This window comes from Sciurus carolinensis, chromosome 1 (assembly GCF_902686445.1).
Source record: "Sciurus carolinensis chromosome 1, mSciCar1.2, whole genome shotgun sequence".
In the NCBI taxonomy this organism is placed as follows: domain Eukaryota; kingdom Metazoa; phylum Chordata; class Mammalia; order Rodentia; family Sciuridae; genus Sciurus; species Sciurus carolinensis.
In genome coordinates, this window is record NC_062213.1 from 98517400 (window position 1) to 98539806 (window position 22407).

General features: G+C 39.8%; 1 protein-coding gene across 4 annotated transcripts; it reads right to left on the reverse strand.

Moving 5' to 3' along the window:
- Positions 1–387: 387 nt before the first annotated feature.
- On the reverse strand, positions 388–22202 carry Prune1 (prune exopolyphosphatase 1). Of its 4 annotated transcripts, none has more exons than XM_047557405.1 (8): positions 21985–22202; positions 13010–13102; positions 11781–11983; positions 9374–9558; positions 8095–8253; positions 7248–7342; positions 5035–5193; positions 388–2265 (listed from the first exon to the last, which is right to left on the reverse strand). In XM_047557405.1, exons 1-8 carry the CDS (start codon positions 22021–22023, stop codon positions 1837–1839), a joined length of 1362 nt encoding a protein of 453 aa, XP_047413361.1. In that variant the 5' UTR covers positions 22024–22202; the 3' UTR covers positions 388–1836. The 4 variants fall into 4 exon arrangements, with proteins under 4 accessions (XP_047413361.1, XP_047413353.1, XP_047413371.1 ...); XM_047557397.1 differs by having other exon boundaries at positions 21876–22010; XM_047557415.1 differs by lacking the exons at positions 11781–11983; positions 21985–22202 and having other exon boundaries at positions 13010–13101.
- Between the last annotated feature and the right edge of the window lie 205 nt (positions 22203–22407).

Sequence of the window (22407 nt, forward strand, 5' to 3'; positions counted from 1 at the left end):
GAATAGATTGAGAATGAGGGGAGACAGAGCTTGTTGCTCCTTATTCCTTAAAAAAGTAAACAAAAAGAACACCAGAATCTGGGCATGGTGGTGCACACCTGTAATCTCAACTGTTTAAAAGGCCAAGGCAAGAGGATCACAAGTTTGAGGCCAGCCTGGGCAATTTAGTGAGACCTTATCTCAAAATAAAACAATTTCAAAAGGGCTGAGTGGTAGAATGCCCCTGGGTTCAACCCCCAGTACAAAAAAAAAAAAAAAAAAAAAAGAGGAAGAGGAGACAATAAGAAGTATAGTAGGAAGAAGGGAGAGGAATCTGCAGGAAGTTAAAATAATTACTGATTATTGAAGGGAAAAGTCTTATAGTTATAAAAAAGAGACAAGAACCCAAAGAGGAAAAAAAGTATTTAATATTTAACAAAATGCAAAATAAAGTACCCAAGTTACAAAACATAAAATTCCTTTGGTTCAGTGATCACACCACTACTTTTACTTTCCAAAGGGCTATAGACTTCATATCCTTAAACTATAATCAGACTGCCCCATCACACTAGAAGATGTCATGCCAAAACCATCACATACCCCACCGTTCAGTGAAACTGTTGGTAATTTACATGGGGAGAGCAGGTTGGTCTGAAGACAAAAGGGAGACTCTACACATGCAGAACAAGTCAGTGGGTGGGAGCTCTTTGCTGGGTCACTAAAGTATGAGTTACATCCCTGTACATGCTACATGAGGCTAAATCCCTTGGTACAATCACACATAAATACAATCCAGTGACCCTGAGCATTCCCAGGGGAAACAAAAAGAAAAATACAGAGAAGCAGGGGAGAGAAAGGATGGTAGCAAGCTGCAGATTACAGAATACCAGGGAACATCTAGTCCAAACCCTGTTTTACATACGGAGAAAATAAGACCTAGAGTAATGCAGTGTCTTGCCAAGAGATACACAATTTATAGCAGTTAGTATTAGAACTCCATGTTTTTTTTTAACATGAACAAAAAGAGAACGAGATGGATAAGAAATTCACTACCAGAATTCTCATTCCAATTCTGCCATCTTTAGGGAAAGAGTCTATGAGGTCTTAGGACTTTCCTGGGTGCTTCCTGAACTCTAAAAAGGCAGGTGTCTTCAGTAACTTTTCATGGTTCCTGTGGCTCTGGGACAGAAGGATCTAAAGAAAAAGAGCCAGGCCACCTGATCAGGACAGATGATAATGGCCTCCAACTTGCTCCCAAATTAAGAACTAAAAACAGTCACAATAAGCTCAGAATAGAAATTTAGCCATCTCTGAAACACACACCATCACCTAATGGGTGGGCAAAAAGAAGAGTCACAGAGCTAGAAATCTGCTGAAGGCTAAAAACTGTAATAAATTTCCAAAGCACACACTCTTCTATCTAGATTGAAGTAGGTATTCAATAAACATTGACTGAGTAAGTGAATGGAGACAAAAGAACATTTGGTTTCATGACAGATACTGGTTCTGTTCAAGATCCTTACTGAGGGTACTTTTGGGGCCGGCATTCTTCTTGTCCTTCTCTGCTGGGACAGTGGATATATCATATTATGCCCTGACAAATGAAGAGTAAAGTCAGTGCAGATTTAAATAAAATTAAATAATACAATTTGTCTGATAGAGATTGAGGAAAAAGGTGGAAAGCCATTAGTGAAGCAGCTGCTTTCTTCCCCTTCTTTCTCCCCCCCAGTTTTATGAGAACAGTACACTAGATCCTGGAGCAATGAACACACAACTGCCAAAATCTCCAAACATCTCAAAACATGCATTTGAGGTGGGTCAAGCAAACTCTCCCACTATCTCTTCCTTTCCCAAGAGTCACTTATTTGACATAGAAGCAGTGGTAGACTGGGACAGTGAGATCTGACTGCACTTTTCAAAGACTGCCTCAGCAGAGAGCTTAGGCAGCCCCTGATCCAGAGGGCACTCATCCACCAAGCTGTTCATAGGTGTCGGGGGCAGTGGAGGATCCTCCTCATCTTGACTCAGTCCAGAAATCAGAGCGTGACCTGCCCTGTCCAAATCCTTGTCCACCTGTTCCCTGGACACGCCCACTGTCTCAGGCTGCCCTGAAGGGATATTTGTGGAGTCAAAATATGTTGACAGGGCTTCCTGGAGCAGAGGCAGAAGTTTCTTTCGGGAGACCTGGGTATTGCCTTGAAGATAGGCTTGGAGGTTAGGGTGGGTGTTTGGGACAGGGGTCAGCTTCAGAGGTGGGGAATAGGAGCGTTCCAGGACTTCACAGATCTACAGAGGAGACAAGAATGGGAAACAATATATAATGCTATATAGGGCTGAGGCTTTTAATTGAGATGCTTTCAACAAAGGAAAAAAATTTAATTACATCATCTATACTTCAATTTTAATGCTAACAACAAAAGAAATATTTCTAATATACACAGTATTTTAGAAACAGAACATTTTAGATCATATATCTCATTTCATTTCATTCCTCATCAATGAGGAAACAAAAGCAAAATCATGTGAATGCTGACAAGTTCTGAACCAGAATCCAGGACTCTTAGTTTTTACTGTATGTTGTTGTCAAGTAGGTACTTGAACTCCGTCCTTAGCTAGATGGGAATAGCCCCTACCCAGAAGTCTGGAGAATGACTGAGGTGAAAAGAATGAATAGAACAAAATAAGAGTGGAATATAGGCAAAGCACGGACTATGGCCATTTATAATTATCTCATTTAATACTTATAACTACCTCATAAGATTGGTATTTCTGGGGCTAGGGATATGGTTCAGTGGTAGAGCACTTGTCTAGTATGTGCATCACACACACACACACACACACACACACACACAGAAGAAGAAGAAGATATGTATTACTATTATCCTCACTTAGGGATAGAGAAATTGAGATAGGAAGATTAGGCAACTTTCCTAAGATCATGGTTTGAATGAAGCAAAACCGACAACTGAATCAGGTCTGTCACCAAAGCCAGTGTTGTAAATCAATACACTATTCCTAACATAGGAGGAAAAAAGGCAATTGCAGGGCAGACTGAAAAGAGGACTATTTCTCAACACAGAGGCAGCCTAGGCAATGGTAGAAGTCATCAGACATCTGCATGGCTTCAAGAGTAGCAGAGATGGGACTAGTGTTCAGAAAGTAGAAGGTATTTCTTATAGCCAAAGTATATTTTCCTTCATGACATCATTAGTAAAAGTCACAAGTTGTGAGCACTTACTCTGAGCCAAGTAATGTACTTTATGTATGATATTATATAAATGGCCATATCAAACTAACCATTTGGTGCTATTCTGCTATTTACAGACTCAGAAGTCAACTGACTTGCCTTAGCTCAAACAGCCAACAAGTGATAAACCTTGGACAGAAAAGCACATCTACCTGATTAAAAAAACAAAACACAAAACAAAACAAAACAAAAAACCTAGTTCTTACAGGGTGTGGTGGTGCACACCTGTAATCCCAGTACTCAGGAGGCTGAGGCAGGAGGATCCCAAGTTCAAGGCCAGCCTCAACAACTTATAGCTCAGTGATAGAGCACTTATCTAGAATGTGTGAGCCTCTGGATTTAAAAAAGAAAGACATAGGGCTGGGGATATGGCTCAGTTGGTAGACTGCTTGCATAGCAAGCACAAGGTCCTGGATTCAATCCCCAGTACTGCAGAAAAAAAAAAAAAAAAGAAAAGAAAAAGAAAGAAAGAAAGACAGAGCTGGGCTTGGTGATATAGACCTATGATCCCAGCAACTTGGGAGCCTGAGGCAGTAGGATCACAAGTTTGAAGCCAGCTTTAGCAACTTGGTGAGACCCTAAGCAACTAGTGAGGCTCTGAATCAAAATAAAAAATAAAAAGGACTGGGGATGTGGCTCAATGGTAAAGTGCTCCTGGGTTCAATCTCTAGTACCAAAAAAGAGAGAGAGGGAGGAGGGTGGGTAGGAGGAATGAATGAATGAATAAGTAAATAAATAAATCACATTTGCTTTCTGGGGTGGAAAACAAAGGCAAGGAGGTAGGAAAAGGATAGATAAATCTTTTTTTGGTACTGGAGATTTAACTCAAGGGTATTTTACCACTGATACATCACAGCCCTTTTAAAAAAAATTTTTTTTTTTTTTTTTTTTTTTTTTTGAGACAGGTTCTTACCAAGTTGCTCAGGACCTCACTAAACTGCTGAAGTTGGACTCGAATTTGTGATCCTCCTGCCTCAGCCTCCTGAGTTGCTGGGATTACCGGTGTTAATCACTGTGTTCAGCTCCCAGATACACCTTTTATAAGCACAAAGGATTATCTGGCTGAATTGTTTCTTTAGAGGTCCCTACTTGGTCCAAGAAACACACAGAGTTCCTAGACAGTGTTAAGTCTACTTTTAAATTCTCCTCTAAGCTAATTATCAACCAACAGGAATAGAAAGGGGAGGAATTGGGAAAGGTAGCCAAATGGAAGATCAGGAAAGAGAACAAACCTGGTTCTTGATCACTGCTCTAGGCTGCACATAACACAGATTTACCTCTGCATGATAAGTAGTAGACAGGTTTCTATCTTGTGTTTCTTTCTTTTGTCCCCTTCATCCCACCCCACCTGCCACTGCTGGGGATGGAACCCAAAGCCTCACACAAGCAAGGCCAGCACTCTACCACTGAGCTATACACCACCTCCTTGCCCTTGTGTTTCTAATTGTTAAAGCAACATAGCAGAAAGAAAAGAACTGAATTTTAGGAGTGAGGAATTAATAATTAAACCAAGATTCAAGTTCTAACTTCAGATTTATAACATTTCCTTCTAATCAGATTTCAGGTTCCTTCTAAACAGGAATTGTGTCTCTAATTCTCTTTGGAACCCCGTTTCTCAACAGTGGTATAAGTAAGAATATTCACAGATATAGGGCTTAGTAAACAGCAGAGAAGGGAAGTTCTAGAAATAGTCAAAAAGTCACTGTCTAAAGGCAAGAACTAACAACAGCCTTCCAGTTTAGTGCTATAAAACATGGAGAACATATGGGCAAGTGCTGGGAGGTCCTCAAGTTAGAACAAGGACTCACCGTCATTCGAAGTGCCACATGGGGACAGAAAATAGCCAACTGCCGCACTGGTTCATTATGAGCGTTGAAAAAGATAGTCATGGCAACCAGGGCATCATAGCTGTGAGCCTGGCAGAAAGCACTGAGATCTGCAAGGAGGTTGGACCTCTGCAGAAAGGCCTGAAAGAGAAGAAATGGAGAGGGATGAGGGCTACAGCTGGACTCTCCTTGTCACCATCAATGAAAAATCCTTATGAAGGGTTTTCTTTGCACATTAACCCATGACTTATGCTCCATTAAAAAGGTATCTACCATTAACTGATGTATACATGCTGGGAGGCAAAGAGACAGAATGGGGATAATATAGGCTTTGGATTAAGACAGAATTGGTTTGAAAATCATCTCTATTACCTATTAGCTATTCAATCAAGGAGCTGAATTAATCTCCTAGATCTAATATTCCTTGTCTATGAAATAAGGGGACAACACTTGTCAAACATAATTGTTTTAGGAACTAAAACATGAAGCCAGGTGCAGTTGTGCATGCCTGTTATCACAGTGACTCAAGAGGGTGAGGCAGGAGAATTGCAAGTTCAAGGCCAGTCTCAGCAACTTAGTGAGACCCTATCTTGAAATTTAAAAATAAAAGAAAATAGGCTGGGGATGTAGCTCAGTGATAATGCAACCCCGGCATCAAACCCCAGTACAAATAAATAAGATAAAATAAATTTTTTAAAAAAGAGCTAGGGATGAAGTTCCAGTGGTATAGTGCCCCTGGGTTCAAACTCTAGTACCAAAAAAAAAAAAAAAAAAAACCACAAAAACTCCACACCAGGGGCTGGGAATATGGCTCAGTTGGTAGAGTGCTTGCCTCACATGCCCAAGGCCCTGGGTTGAATCCCCAGCAGCACCAAAAAAAAAAAAAAAAAAAAAGTTTAAAACCCTACACCATTATTAAAGTTACATTCTGCTACTCATTCAACAAAATTAACTATTTGAAATCCAATCTCAAAACAAAACGGGCTAAGGACATAGTTCACTGGTGGAATGCTTGGTTAGCATGAACAAGGCTCTACATTCAATCCCAGCGCCTGTCCCCATACAAATTACTGTTAACAAAAATTTTTTATTGTTGTTTTTTGGGGTTTTTTGAGATAGGTTCTTACTATGTTGCCCAGGCAGGTCTTGAAATCTCCTGGGCTCAAATGCTCTTCCCACCTCAGTCTTCCAAGTATCAGAAACTACAAGTGTGTGTCACTATGCCCACCTGGTGATTTTTTTGTTCACAGGGGATATTACTTCAGTTAGGGTGGTCAGGGAAAACCTCTCACAACAGGATACATGTGAGCTGAGGTATGAATGATAAGAAGAAGCAAAGAGAAAAACCAAGTTCAAAAGACCTGAGTTGAGAATAATCTTAATGATTATTGAGGAACAGAAAGAAAACCAACGTGGCAGACAAACAGGGCCCTGCAAGTCACAGAGGTTGCTAGATTTTATTAGAAGTAAAATGAAGGAGACAGTAAAGGGAGGAGTGATCTGATATGCTTAACCAGATCAGATATGAAAACCATATCTGATATGGTTTCATCTCTCCCTCCACCCCCAATACCAGGTCCCTGTATACTAGGCAAGTACCATACCACCGAGCTACATCCCTAGTCCTTTTAGTTTTTATTTTGAGGCAGGGTCTCACTGAGCTACTCAGGTTGGCCTGGACCTTGTGATTCTCCTCATGCTTCAGTCACCCCTCAGGCTTCAGTCACCTGAGCAGTTGAAATTAAGGCACAAGCCACCAAGCCCAGCCTGATTTAAACATTAAAAAGATCACTCTTGTTCTTGTAGTTGTGGGAAAAATGGTTTTTAAGGATGCAAAAGTGGAGGCAGGGAAGCTAGTTCATTGACTATTAGAAGAGGTATAGTTAGAGGTGATGAGCTATGGGGGTCACAGAGGAAACAGAGATGAGTAGACAGGTACAAAGATATAGACAGGTACAGAGGTGAGTCAGAAATGAGGGGCAGAAGAGGAACAGGGGAAGAAGGGGAGGGAAAGGAGAGGTAATAGGGAACGAAATTGATTAAATTATGTTCTATGCATGTATAAATATATCACAATGAATTCCACTATTATATATAATCATAATGCACCAATTTAACAAAAGAAATGAGGGCGCAAAGTTACATACATAATTTAAAGTTTTCTCTTCCCATCAACATTCACAACTTGCTCTTACCTCCAGATCCATGTATATTGCACTAATGGCCACCTTGATACCTTGCCTATAGATGGTCTTCTGATCCTTTCTCAGCATTTGCTCAGTGGTCAGCCCTAAAAAGTGGATGTAAGACTATGACTCAAATGGGGAACCTAGGGTCCCAACACCAGGAAGGTGAGGACAAGGAAAAGAAAAAATATAGCCTCTCTTTGGAGCAATGAACAGGGGAGATCACTGAAAATTTACACCCCACCTCCGATTTTCCCCCTTTTTGTATTGCTTTAACTTCATGAAGGTACATTTGAGTTTGGTGTTGTGGTACATGGGTATAATCCCAGCTACTTGGAAAGATGAGGCAAATATTGCAGTCTGAAATACAGAGAACCTGACTCAATCAATCAATCAATCAAAGTACATTTAATACTTTTCTTTCTTTCCTTACATCTTTCTTTCTCCTTTTTTATGTCAAGTATTAATTGAGTAGAAGATAGAGGTTTTTTTAGTTCTCTTTCTTTGTATATTCTAAATGTTTCTTCTGCTTCTCTAACCAATTATATAGCTCTTGCTCTGATATTTTACTTTCCCTCGGTATATTTTATTTATAAGTCCTATGTTCTCTGATTAGACTGAAACCTCTGAGACTCTTCCTCCTCTTTCTTCCTAAGATCCAGGATAAAACATTCCAGTAAATGACTGATCAGTTCATGATCAGACTAATATGATACCTCATTTCTCTCTGGTATGAAGTGTAAATCATTATGCATGCTCTGGAATTGTTTTGATTGTACTCATGAATACAATGAAAACAGCTTGCCCACTTGCTTTTTCATATGGGAAGTAGAGAATTCAGCTTGACACTTCATACCTGATACATCAAACTTTGCCTTTTGCAGGGAATCAAAGATGTCATTTCTCTCGGGCAGATCAGGGAAGAGGGCCTCTAGTTTCTCCACATATGTGTTATCCTTTGGGGTTGCCTTTCCAATTTTAATGTCCATGTTGACACAGTCCAGGATGATGGTTCCTATTGAGAAGGGGGACGGCAGAACTTGAATCATGTGACCTCTACTCACAACCCCTAGAACACATAAAACTTCAAACCAAATGGGCACAATATAGAGGAGACTTGCAGGGCAAACTCACTGAAAACAAAACAAGAAACTGGGACTGACTATCCTCAGTAAGACCTCCTAAATCAAAGCAGGGGAATAGAGAAAAAGTGGAAAGGAAGCCTGAACATCTCAATCATTGGAGATGTTGCAACCTCGTTAGAGAAGACACCTATTTTGTGGGGATTGGGGGAGATAATGGGAATTGAACCCAGAGGCACTTAACCAATGAGCCACATTCCCACTTATGCACCCTTTTTTTCTATTTTTTATTTTGAGATAGGTTCTCACTAAGTTGCTTAGGGCCTTGCTATATTGTTGAGATTGGTTTCAAACTTGTGATCCTCCTGCCTCAGCCTCCTGAGCTGCTTGGGTTTCCAGGTATATACCACAAGCCCAATCCGAGGACATTTCTTCAGTAGGCCAAATCTCATCAAATAAATTTTTAAACCTTTTTTTAAAAAATATATATACATATTTTTTAGTTGTAAATGAACCTTTATTTTTATTTATTAATATGCTACTGAGAATCAAATACAGTGTCTCACACAAGCTAGGCAAGTGCTTTTCCACTTTTCACTGAACTACAACCCCAGCCCTCATCAAAGAATTCTGAAGTTGAAATAAGAGTGTATTCTAAGTGCTTTTTTTTTTTTTTTTTTTTTTAATAAATGGAGAAAATTAAAATAAGAAAGGTTAAGAGATTTGCTCAAGGACACATACCTATTTCCTAGTGGAATTGGTATAAGAATCCATTTCCTGCTTATTTGGCTAGTATTCCTTCCATTAAATACCACAAATAGGAAGCTTCAAGGTTTGTTGCCCTGTGCTTCCTTTATACTTTCTCCAACAAAACATCTCACAGGCCTTTAAATAAATGCCTAACTGTTCCCTGAATAATTCCATTCTCTGGTATGAACAGAATGGTTTTGAGAGCATATGATTAGACTGAAAGAGTTCAGACTTTTCCACTCTCCCTTCTCTAGGATGGGAATAGAGGAACTAGTCCTATCTCAACACCAAAATCACCCTTACCATGCAGAAGGGCTGCAATTTGCCTATCTAAGATCTCTGGTGCCCCCTGCAGGATTCTCTCAGCCACCAAGGTAGCACAGGACCCCACAAGCTCAACAGAGACATGGCAGGGAGGACAGTGTTTCTGTTCGATCGGTCGATGGTCTAGCACCTCTACTATGGCCTCTTCCAGAGCTGCATCACTTCTGTGGAGAGGGAAGGGTATGGGAAAAGAGAAAGAAAGACAAGTTATCTATCTTCAAACCACACCCGCCAAAGGAAAGTGCAGATGTCTTAGGTAATTTCTCTCCATTCTTTAATGTCATATCTGAAGAGGTATTTAAATAGCATATAAGTGAATTCTGTGAAGTATCTGCAGCAAATATCTTGTCCACACATCTGTTGTACATTTCTTTCTTTTTTCTTTTTTTTTTTTGGTGGGGGGTGATGGGGTTTGAACCCCAGAGCTTAACCATGAAGCTATACCCCCCAGCCCTTTTTATTTTTATTTTGAGACAGGGTCTTGTTAAGTTGCTGAGGCTAGCCTCGAACCTGCAATGCTCCTATCCCAAGTTGCTGGGATGCAGGCATTTGCTACCAACTGACATTTTTTAAAATATATATATAAATTTTTTAGTTTTAGGTGGGCACAATACCCTTATTTTTATGTGGTGCTGAGGATTGAACCCAGGGCCGCACGCATGTTAGGCAAGTGTGCCACCACTGAGCCATAACCCCAGCCCTCCAACTGACATTTTTGATACTCAACATCAAAATCTTGCCTGTTTCTCAATCTACTCAATACTCAAATTCCACACAGGTGAACAGATCCTAGGGCTTCTCTCCATGCCTTCCTTTCTAGCCCTCAGCTATTGTCTTGTTTTAGGCCCTCAGCAGCTTTCATATAAACTATTCCAATAGTCTCTTAACCAATCACCTGCTTCTAGCTAAGGGCCCTTCCAAATTATCCTTCACAAAGCTGTCTGAATTTAAAATATAAAAGCAAATTTGATGGCCAGGACCTAGAGTAAATATAATTAACAAGTTTCCCATTGCCTAAAACAGTGTAATCTGATCATCTTTCCCCTGCCTATCTCTCTAGTCTTATCTTTTTCCATGTTCTCCGTTTCCCTCCTATTTTATGCTCTGGTTCTGCAAAATAAATTCCAGTTGCTCCAACTCACCATGCTACTTCATGCCTGCCTGGCTTTGTTTCTATTAATTACTTCTTTTGCCTGGAACACTTTTCCTAACACCTTCCCTCTTCATTCAGGGATCAAACACCTAGTCCACTTCAAGACTGAGATCAAGGATCAACTCTGCTACAAAACCTTTCCTGATGTCCTCAATTCCCTTCAGGTATAATGAACGATTCCATCTTTCATGTACCTATTGTCCCTAGAGTGACAATCACTTGTTTCCAACACCCATTACAATGATCTATTTACCCAATTCCCTCTTCTTGACTGAAAGCTTCATGAGAATGGGAACTCTGTCTTACCTTCATCCCCTAAATAATAGTTTATTAATGTGTGAATGTATAGCTCATCAATGCTATCAGGCTCTGTCATTTTTTGATACAACTACAGGATGCTCAAGGAAAAATTATACATTTTAAAGGTTTGAGAGTATAGCTCAGAAGTAGAGTACTTGCTGAGCATGTGTGAGACCCTTGGTTCCATCACCAGCCTCACACACACACACAAATACATTTTAAGATTAGCAGGAGTCAGAAAGACTTAGGCAAATCATGCTCATGTTATTTTTTCAGCAATTTTTTTCCAGTCATAAGTTAGGGGTTGGAATTATTATACAGATACACATTTGTCAAATAGACTCAAATGAGATGTTTATAGACTTTACCATATTATTCTGAAGTCATCATGAATTTATGTAGGAAATACTTTCACTTACTAATCTTTTAAAAATTAAAAACATAGTTCTAACCATTTTTTAAAGGTTTATAATAAATCTGCCAAAAAATCTTATAATGATACCAAAGGCAGATTTAGATGATCTTTGTGTTATTCTTGAGTTTGAACTCAAAATGTTCCTATTCTTTGTTATACGTCTTTTTTTAAAATTTGAATTATCATTTTTTTTTTTGTAGTTGTAGATGGATAGCATGCCTTTATTTTATTTGTTTATTTTTATGAGGTGCTAAGGATCAAACCCAGTGCCTCACACATGCCAGGCAAGTACTCTGCCACTGAGCTATATATCTTTATGATTTATATGTCTTTATGCTATAAACAAACATATAACTAGGGAACTGACAATATTTTCTGTTGAATTTCTATATCAACTATGACCAATCAATTATAATTAACCTTTAAGATCCCTAAAAGCAGACTCTTCCTTTCCTTATATCTCATTCATCAGAGTCCAATGTGGTACATAAGTATGAATTTAACTTCCATCTACTTACTTGGGTAAGACATGATGGTCAACAAGGATGAGGGTGAGTTGGCCAGCCTGGTGCAATGCATGGAGGTCAATCTCATCCCGAAAAATCAAGATGGTTTCTGGAATTTGAATCTTCTGAAGGAAGAAGACATTGTCACCTCGTAGAGGTAGCTCAGAACGTTTTATATTTAAAACTGGTATAAAGACTTCCTCAGCTTCATTTGTCTGAATAGGAAAGTGACAAGAAGGCATCACAAGTTTTGGGATAGGAAAAAGTACCAAGATTGGGCTGGGTTGTAGTTCAATAGTAGAGCATGTACTTAGCATGCTAGAGGCCCTGGATTCAATCCCCAACATCAAAGGGTACAAAAGTAACAAGACAATTGGAACCAAAGGAGACATGATCTTGAATAAGCTACTGCCTTTTTCAAAGTCACAATTACCCACTCTATAAAAATAAAAGGAGTAATTGTTTTTACTTTTTAGGTGCCAAGGATTGAATTCAGGGCCCTGCACATGCTAAGCATGTGCTGTACCACTAGGCTACACCCACATCCCCAAAAAGATGGCTCTTCCCCTCCCTCCTTCTTAGCTATAACATAAAAGTCAATAAGGCAACTCATAGTAAAGACCCTAATTCTAGATGCAATGCCACAGAGAAAAAAATATTTTCAGTCCTTAAGAGTTAACCTGAGCAAGAGGAATGAATACACTCTAGACCACTGATACCCCTAAGGAACTCAATAATAATCTGTTTGAATATTGCTTTAAGGTTTACCTATCCCTCAGAACTTATTTACCATTTGGGCACATTGGTGTATGCTTGTAATCCCAGCAGCTCGGGAGGCTGACAGGAGGACTGCAAGTTCAAAGCCAGTCTCAGCAACTTAGCAAGGCCCTAAACAACTTAGCAAGACCCTGTCTCTAAATAAAATATAAAAAGGGCTGGGGATGTTGCTCAGTGGTTAAATGCCCCTGAGTTCAATCCCCACTAGCAAAAAAAAAAAAAAGAACACACCTCATTTTTTTTTTTTCTTCACAACACTGAAAAATACTATTTCAGATGGTGACATGAGACTTAGTAAAGTTAAGGGATTTAACTTACCCAAGACTAAATGCTGGTAAATAGCAGAGCTGGTCTTAGTAAAGTTAAGGGATTTAACTTACCCAAGACTAAATGCTGGTAAATAGCAGAGCTGGTCTTGAATCTAAATCTTTTCATTCTAAGGGGCTCTGTTCCTAGGTACTCACCTTTGTCAGGTAAAAAGCCAGAGCAAGAGCAGATACCATGGAGTCCAAGTCACAGGCTTCATTTCCCAGTACAACATGCAGATGCCTGGACTCCTGGAGAGAAAGGAGAAGTGGAAACTGACAAAAACATCTCCATCCTTCTCCATTAACCTTATACTCATGTGGGCTTCAGACACATCCTTTTACTGATCTTTATAGAGAAGGGTGGGTCACATAATTTCCTGGGTCCTCACTTTATGAAAATATAAGCAAAGTTACCTAAGCTTTAAGCATTCCATACACAACCAGTGGGTAGAAAAGTGATCTTTTCTCTCTAGTAAACTGTTTTCTTGAATGTTAACTTACAGAAGAACAGTAAATAATTATCTGATTTCTTATGCTTCAAAAGTAGGACATGAGGGTAACTAACATATTGTTTGCCACTCTCTGCCCCCATTTTTAAAATGGGGAAATAACCCTTATACTTCTAAATCATGAGAATAGGCGAAAAGGCTTTGAAAATAAAGGTAAATAAGATCAAGTCTATTATCCGGTTGTCCAGGAAAACTATGCCTGCCCTAAGAAGCCCCAGTGATAACCATATATAACTGAAATCTCTCACAACTCAAAAAGTAGCTTCAGATTAAAGCAAGAACAGTTGCTGCTGCTGGAACTTTTATTTTTAAAGCTTTGAAAAGTCCAGCTGCTGATAAGAACTCTAAGGAGCAAAGGATAGCTACTATTATTAAACTTGTTCCTCTGCATCTGTTTAGTTTATCAGTTTTAAATACAACACATTTAGACTACAGTGCCCACAATAGCAAAGACAGGGTTCTTTTTTGGCTTTGCTTATGTTATATATTTACTGAGGGTGTCAAGTATTATTCTAACATTTTTACATGCATCAACTAATCATTTAATTCCTAAAACAGCCCAACGAGGCACATACTTAAAGAATTATTATTTTAGCCAGGCATGAGTCTGTAATCTGTTATTTGGAAGGCTCAGGCAGGAGGATTATAAGTTTGAGACCAGAATGAGCAACTTAGTGAGCTGCTTTCTCAAAATAAAAAATAAATAAGTAAGATTCATCCCTTCCCAGATAGAAGGGTTATTATCAAAAAGGCAAAAAATTAACATGCTGGTCATGATATTGATGGGAATGTAAATCAGTTCAGTCATCATGGAAAACCGTATGGAGTTTCCTCAAAAAATAAGAGATAGAACTACCAATGATCCAGTAATCCCTCAACTGAAGAAACTGAAATATGAATATGTCAGAGACATCTGTTACTTGCATGGAATCAACCTGGGTATATATTCCCAGATGAATGGATAAAGAAAAGCACTATGAAAAAAAAAGAGAGGAGGGAGGGAAGGAAATGTGAGACTAGGGATGTAGCTCAGTAGTAGGAGAGAAGAAGGAAGGGAAGGAGCAGAAGAAGGAAGGGAAGTAGCAAAAGAAGGAAGGAAGGAAGGTTGGGTAAGTGGGGCTGGGGATGTGACTCAAAGGTAAAGTGCTTGCCTAGCATGCATGAGGTCTTGGGTTTGACCCTCAGCACCACACACACAAACTGGTATAAAAGAATGAAATTGTGCCATTTGCAGCAACATGGATGAAACTGGAGGACATTATATTACATGAACTATGTCAGGCACAGCAAGACAAATACCACATATTCTCACCTATATATGGAAGCAAAAAAGTTGACCTCAAAGAAAGAGAGTAGATATCAGAGCCTGAAATGGGGAGAGAGGATGGTGAAAGGATGGCTAACAGGTAAAGGGATGCAGTCAGATACATAGGAGGAGTAACTTCTAAAGCTCTGTAGCACAGTAGGATAGCTATAGTTGATAAAAATTAATTATTTCAAAATAGCCAGTAGTGAGGATTTTGAATATTTTCAACATAAAGAAATGATGACAAGCACGAGGCCCTGGATTTGATCCCCAGTACTACAAAAAAAAAAAAAAAAAAGATGAGGAAGTAGCACAGTTGTAGAGTGCCTGCAGAGCATGTGCAAGACTGTAGGTTCAATCCCTGGCATCAAAAAAAAAAAAAAGAAAGAGAAGGGCTGGGATTGTGGCTCAGTGATAGAGAGTGCGTGCTTAGCATGTGTGAGGCACTGGGTTGATTCTCAGTATCACATGTAAATAAACAAAGATTCATCAACAACTAATAAAAATATTAAAAAAATAAGAGAGATGATAAATAAATGAGAGATAAGCCAATCAATGATTTGATCATTATGGATTGTATGTGTATTAGAATATCACACTTTACCCCATAAACATGTACAATTTTTTAAAAATTTATTTTAAAAAATCCATGACAAACAAGATATTGATATTTTAAATAGAAACAGAATCCAACAGTACTATGCACAGCAATTCTGAAGCCTAAAAAAAGGAAAAATATGTACCATATATATATATATATATATATATATATATGCCTTCTAATATATTTAAATGGTTAATGATTTTAATAAAAATATTATTGATGAGTTACTTCCAGAAAGTCAAGAACATAAAATTATAATAAATTATGGTTTTGGTATAAATAAAATATTTAATCTTAAATTACATAAACTTTTTAAAATTTCAGTATTTTTCAACTACTTTTGTTATAGAAATTTTATAGAAATATTAAAGCAATATAATTATAGCAACATTATAATTTCTAACAACGACGTTATTGTCATAGAAAACTCATTAAAATATTATTTAGAAACATACATAAATGTTTAGTTCAAGAAATATTTCCCTCCTGTGACATATTAAAACATTTATATGGGGCTGGGGATATAGCTCAGTTCATAGAGTGCTTGCCTGTCAAGCACAAGGCCCTGGGTTCAATCCCCAGCACTGCAAAAAAGAAAAAAAAAAATTTATATAAAAATAAGGTCATATTTACTTCAAACTTCTTAAGGCTTTGCAAATACTTAATGGTATAGCTAGGGAACAATCTTTCACATGCTCTGCGGTTCAAAATGTAACACATTGCAAATTTTACTATCAGATCTATGCAAAAATTTAAATTGGTTAATTTTTCATATCAAAAATACAGAAGTAATTTACTTGGCTTATAAAAACTTGAGCAAAATCTTTAGTTCAAGAACCATTTTTATGTCTACTAAAAATTACTAATATTGATAATAATAAGTCATAGTCAAACTTTTAAAGTTTTCTCGGATATTTAATATTGAAGAGTACAATCATTTCAATGCTTTCAGTTTTAATATGCAGTATCAACCTTCCTTAGACTAAAAAAAAAGAGACTGCAGTAATTGTTGTTTCTGTTGTAGTCATCTAAATATTCTAAAATAGATTTCTAATTAGAGCCATAACAAAACATTAATAGAGAAGTAGTTTTACACAAGCACAGACAAACTTACAGACATCCTCTAGATCAGGAATAGATTCTTCCTGGAACTCAGGGAAACGAGTATGTTCCCTAACAAACCACAGTATTAACCCTTTTGTAGGGGTTGAGAGCAAAGGATTGTACAAGGTCACTCTAGTGGAATTGAGTAGGAGAGAAGTCAGGGGGAGGCCACAGTAGAAAACTCCATTCATCAAGGGCTAGGGTCTCTAAAAAAAAAAAAAAAAAAGCTGGGCATGATGGTGCACAACTAAACCCAGCAGCTTGGGAGGCTGAGGTAAGAGGATGGTGAATTCAAAGCCAGCCTCAGCAACTTATTGAGGTCCTAAGCAACTCAGCAAGACCCTGTCTCTAAATAAAATATTAAAAAAGGGTTGGGGATGTGGCTCAGCAGTTAAGCGCCCTGGGTTCAATCCCCAGTACTAAAAAAAGAAAACCTGTCCAGCATGATAGTGCATACCTATAAACCCAGAGGCTCAAGAGGAAGAGGCAGGAAGATGGTGAGTTTGAGGCCAGCCTTAGCAACTTAGTGAGACCCTAAGCAACTCAGTGAGACCCTATTGTATCTAAAATTTAAAAAGAGCTGGGGTGTGGCTCAGTGGTTAAGTGCCCCTGGGTTCAATCCCTGGTTAAAAAAAAAAAAAAAAAAAAAAAAAAAAAAAAATTGGAGAGATAAATCTCCAGTATCAAAAATAAATAAAATAAAATAAACACACACACACACACACACACAAATATATGTAGGTCAAGGTCCATTCATATTGAACACTATAGAAGAGTGAGTCTTTAGAAAATTCTTCTCCAAAGCAATAAGAGAATTCCGTACCCAAGACCCCAGACCTATAACTCCTTTGACTTACAATTCCTACTCCTGATACTAGAGTAGGCCCCTTTGTTTCCTGCAAACCATGAACTTCCCAGATGACTCTGGATCAAAGTAATAGCAAAACACTTGAGATAAGTGGCTGCAGAGATAACTTGTTCACTGAAGCAGTAAGAGGGGGCCCTATGTTCTCTAGAAAGGGAACTACATTTACATGAAAGGACATATGGCCCTGAGAGCAAAGGATTGTACAAGGTCCTGGAGAGAAAAGGTAGACAAACAGAGAAAAGGAAGAGTAATTGGAGGACAGACCTATTGCTGGGTACAAGGTGGTTCTCAGAGAACCTTTCCAAAACTCTTTTACAATAGTGCAGCTTCACTGCAAGTGGCAGTAGAATCAGGATCAGTCAGATCCCTGGAATAGAAACAAGACAAAGAAAAGCAGAAGGCAAGGACCAAATACAAGTCCATAGCTTCAAGTGGAGAAATGATCTCCAGAGCAAGGTGAACAACTAACCCTTTGTGCTCAGTCAAGCCCAGAGAGCAACCAAAAGAAATGAATACAAATGAGATACTGAGGAACTTGTGGCACATCTTGGAACTGGGGTGATCAAGGGAGGTGGTAGCATTCTTTTCTCCATCTTCACCCACCATTACCCAAGTCCAGCTGGACTATTCACCACCCCCAAACCATGATGTGCACATTCCCTACTCTGCCATTTCTTTGCACTATTTGTTCTTCTCTAAAAGCAAAACTGTCACTTGAAAAGATCACAAACTCGGGTTGAATCCCAGCTCTGTTTCTACTTGAAGTGGGACTCTGGCTCCTCTAAGCCTCATTTTCCTATATAAAAGTGAGGATAATATTGTAACCAAGTTCATGAAGTGCCTACTCTGTAAATATTAAAGATGCACTCTGTTCCATTTCTTCTTTCTCTACTCCTCCCTGTCCACTCCAGTTCTACTTAAATGCCCCCTTTCTCTGTGAAACCTTCCTTACCAGGCCAAAGCAATCCTCTTCCTCTAAACCTCCAGTTTCCAGCAGTGTGGTTCTCAGATGGAACTTAACTTCTACTGTAAAGGGCTTACTATTCACCTTGCCTGCCCCCATACTGAGAACTGAAAACAGGGGGACTTAACCACAGAACTACATCCCCAGTTCTTTTTATTTCTTGAGACTGGGTCTCTATAAATTGCCCAGGCTGGCCTTGAACTTAGAATTCTCCAGCCTCAGTCACCAGAGTTGCTGGGATAATAGGTGTCCAATATCATATCTGGTGCTCTTTTTGTGGCTGTATATCCCTAATCCTTAACACAGTTTAAAAGCTGGGTGGCTATATACTTTGTTATTCAAATGAGGGACACTTTTAAGGAAAAGGAGTGCCAGGAGCAGAGGTACATGCCTATAATCCTGACTTGGAAGCAGTATTACAAGTTCAGGCCAGCCCTGGGAATTCAGAGAGACCCTCAGCAATTCTGACAGACTCTGTCTCAAAATAAAAAATTAAAAGAACTGGAACTAGGTAGCTCAGTGTTAAAGTGCCCCTGGGTTCAATCCCTAGTATCTAAAAAAGAAAAGGGGTACTCTTAATGATTATGCTTGAGGAAACTAAGACTATCAGGGCAAAATAGGTGGATGGCAGTACAACTTATAATGAACCATTCTCCTTTTTTTTCTTTTGGTTACCAGAATTGAACTCAGGGGCACTTGACCCAGCTCTTTTTGTATTTTATTTAGAGACAGGGTATCATTGAGTCACTTAGCGCCTCCCTTTTGCTGAGGCTGGCTTTGAACTTGCTATCCTCCTGCCTCCAACCTCCTGAGCCACGGAGATTACAGGTTGCACCACCACAACTAGCTCTCCTCTTCCTTTAGGAAAAATCTGTGAAACTTAAACCTCTGACCCAACCACCCCATTGGCTGAAAGCACAGGTCAAACAATCTTAGTTTTCTAATCATCAGAGGGAGAATTCAGGGGGAAGACAAAGAGCCAGAGACAAACCCTCCCAGCAGAGAAAAATGGGACTGATACTGATAGCAGGACTATAAATTTCTAAGGACAGTCAGCCACTCCTGATTCCTGCCTCATGCCTGAGAAGTGTACACAATTCCTTATCTAAAACTTATGAGCCTTTATTCCTAGATTAACCACCTGAACTTGAATGCATTCCCACCCCGAAGAAAGACTTCGGTCTCCTAGAAGTGAAAGACGAATCCCATGAAAAGAACATTTAGTTAAATAGGATTTCTTTTAAATGAAACATCCTACTGTCATTGTGGTAGAACCTATAGAAATTTTTTGTGATCAAGTTAAAAATATGGTATAAGTCAGATGCAATGGTGCACACCTGTAATCCCAGTGGCTCAGGAGACTTAAGCAGGAGGATCACAAGTTTGAGACCAGACTCAGCAAATCAGGGAGGCCCTAAGCAATTTAGCAAGATCTTTTCTCAAAAAATAAAAAGGGTTAGGGATGCAGCTCAGAAATAAGCACCCTAAGATTCAGTCCCCAGTACCAAAAACAAATAAATAAATAAATAAAAATAAAAATATAGATCAAAGGAGCCTTGGCTGGATTATCAACTGTCTCTATCCTGTGCAAAAGCCAAGCATTCACAATTTCCTAAGAAGTTATCTATCAAACAGAACTATCAAACAGAAACATTCAAATTCAATGGTGTGCTTGTCTAAATATGCCTCTTTATACAAGAAACATAACAGGGGGCCTTAGGAATTTGATAGTGAGAAAAGAAGAAAAGGGAACTTTATCATCTTCATTTCATATTCTTGTATTTACTACGGCTATAATTAATAACAATCGGGGCTGGGGGGATAGCTCAGTCAGCAGAGTGCTTGCCTTGTAAGCACAAGGCCCTGGGTTCATCCCCAGCAAACCCCCCCCCCCCCCAAAAAAATAGGTATAATTAAAAACAATCTAAATCTCTGGCATCTGCCAGTATGTCTGCCACCAGTTTACTCAATGTCATTCCTACAGTCTTATTTTCTCCATTCTCTAAAACCTGGCCAAGCTTTTGTGTTGATAACAGTTCTAACATACAATCTCACCTTTAAGAGTTCACAAGTTTGGAAAGAAAGATCTAGATCTTGCTCTTTCAGAGATGAATGCAGAGAAAGGGAACTCAGGATACTGGGAATATTGGGGGAGGGAGTCTTTTTTAGGTTTTATAATGCTGTAGAGATATACTGCTGGGGGGCAGGGCATTGTGGAAGGTAGATGCTGGAAAGTAAATGCATGCAAAAAAGTGTTTTTAGATCCAAGGGTTCTTCATCAAATGGTGGGAAAGAGCAGTCATTTGAGGTATTGAGAAAAAAATCATTCCCTTAGAATGGTGCCACAAAACTCTGCATTAGTCCTCCAATAAGAATTGGTTCCAAGTTGCCTTATGCATTTAAACAACTTTTCCCAAATATGTTTTTCACGAGGAAAAATTCAATATAAGAAAACATTCATTTATCCCACAGCAGGAATTGGGTGACATTTAGGGTACGTTAAAGATGCCCAGGGGAATTTGTAGAGTTTAAAGTATCTTGCGCAGCTGCGGTGGAGCAGGACTATAATCCCAGCTGCTTGGGAGGCAGAAGCAGCAGGTGCTCAGCAAATTCGAGGTGCTAAGCAACTCAATGATACCCTGTCTCTAAATAAAATACAAAAAGGGGCTGGGGATGTGCTCAGTAGTCTAATGCCCCGGAATTCAATCCCCGGTAGCCCTCCCACCATTAAAAATTATTTTTTATTTTATTTTTTTGCGGTGCTGGGGATTGAACCCAGACCCTTAGTGCTTGTGAGGCAAGCACGCTACCAACTGAGTCATATCCCCAGCCCAAAAAGGTATCTTAAAAGGAAGACATCCTCAGTCTTGTGTTTAGATTTCTTCAGGGGCAGTATAATTCAAAGTAGGGGGCCCAGGTGACCTCCTGTATTTCTCTCTGGCTAGCTTTTTGCAGCTACTGAGGAGGATAACAGCCTAATGCTGCACGGTTACTCAACATGAATGGGAGGGTTCAAATGGCTCAGAAAGCACCCACAATAAGCTCCAAAGAATCCAGGAGTCATGCTTATGGTTTTGACTCCAAACACACTTCGTGTTTATGCCTTCCAAGCAGAGGGATTTTTATATTAATTTGTGCACGTTAAGGTCAAGAACCCGGAGGCAAAGGAATGCAAGTTGTGGGTCATGCCTGATGTATTCCGTGCTATGTCTGACTTTAAAACACAGATATAAAGTAAAATACCATGACCCCCTCTACAATCTAGAAAAGAGTTCGGTCCGCCGGAGAGAAACCCCAATTCAGAAGAAAGAAAGCTCTACGCCCAGATTCACTCTAACACCCGAGGTTCACCGGAACGCCAGAAAGCAAATCCAGACCTTGGGAGCCGAAAACTAAAAAGAGGGGCGGGGAGACAGGTATAAACACACCTTGAGCGGAACGGATAACGGTTGCACGGCCCAGGTCCTTTTCAGCGAACTGACCGAGGCAACAGCATGCAGAAAAATCAAATCAGAACCCAGACCCAAGACTCCTTCTCCCCGCTCTCGGGAAGACCTCGAAGGTGGGGAACCAAAAATCGAGAGACCCAGTAGCAGTCTCCTGCTCATAAACTAGGTTTTTGCTCCTCACGCTTCAAGCCTGATCAAACCCCAAGCCCCCTACTTACAACTCGGTGATCCCTCCACACGGACCGTCTTGGGCTCCTTATACCCCACACCTTCATTCTTCCCGGACCCCATCATCATTCCTTACAGTCACAGACAGGGATCAGTTACCTGCAGAGCAGCTCGACAACCCTGCAGGTAGTCCTCCATGGTGAAGTACAAGGTATGCCGTCGCCCCTCGTAAAGGAGCGGTTGCCCAGTGTAAGTACCCCACCCAGGACTCAAGGGCCAGAGGCCAGAGTCAGTAGGCGGGACTCGAACCCGCCAAACAGCTATTCGGCCTCCGACCCCAGGAGGAAGTGCGTAATCCCGCACTCCCGGAGGCCGACGACGCCCCGCCCCCAGGGGCGGAGGCGGAGTTCTGAACCCAGAGACTCTTGGGACAACTCGCCGGAAGCAGAGGGGCATGGCGCAAGGCGTTCTGGGAAACGTAGTTCAGAAACTCCGAAATGCGCCCCCCAGACAATTGAGGGAAGGAGAATTTTCTGAGATTTGACACACAAATGTGTATGCATCATAGTAACTCATATTTTG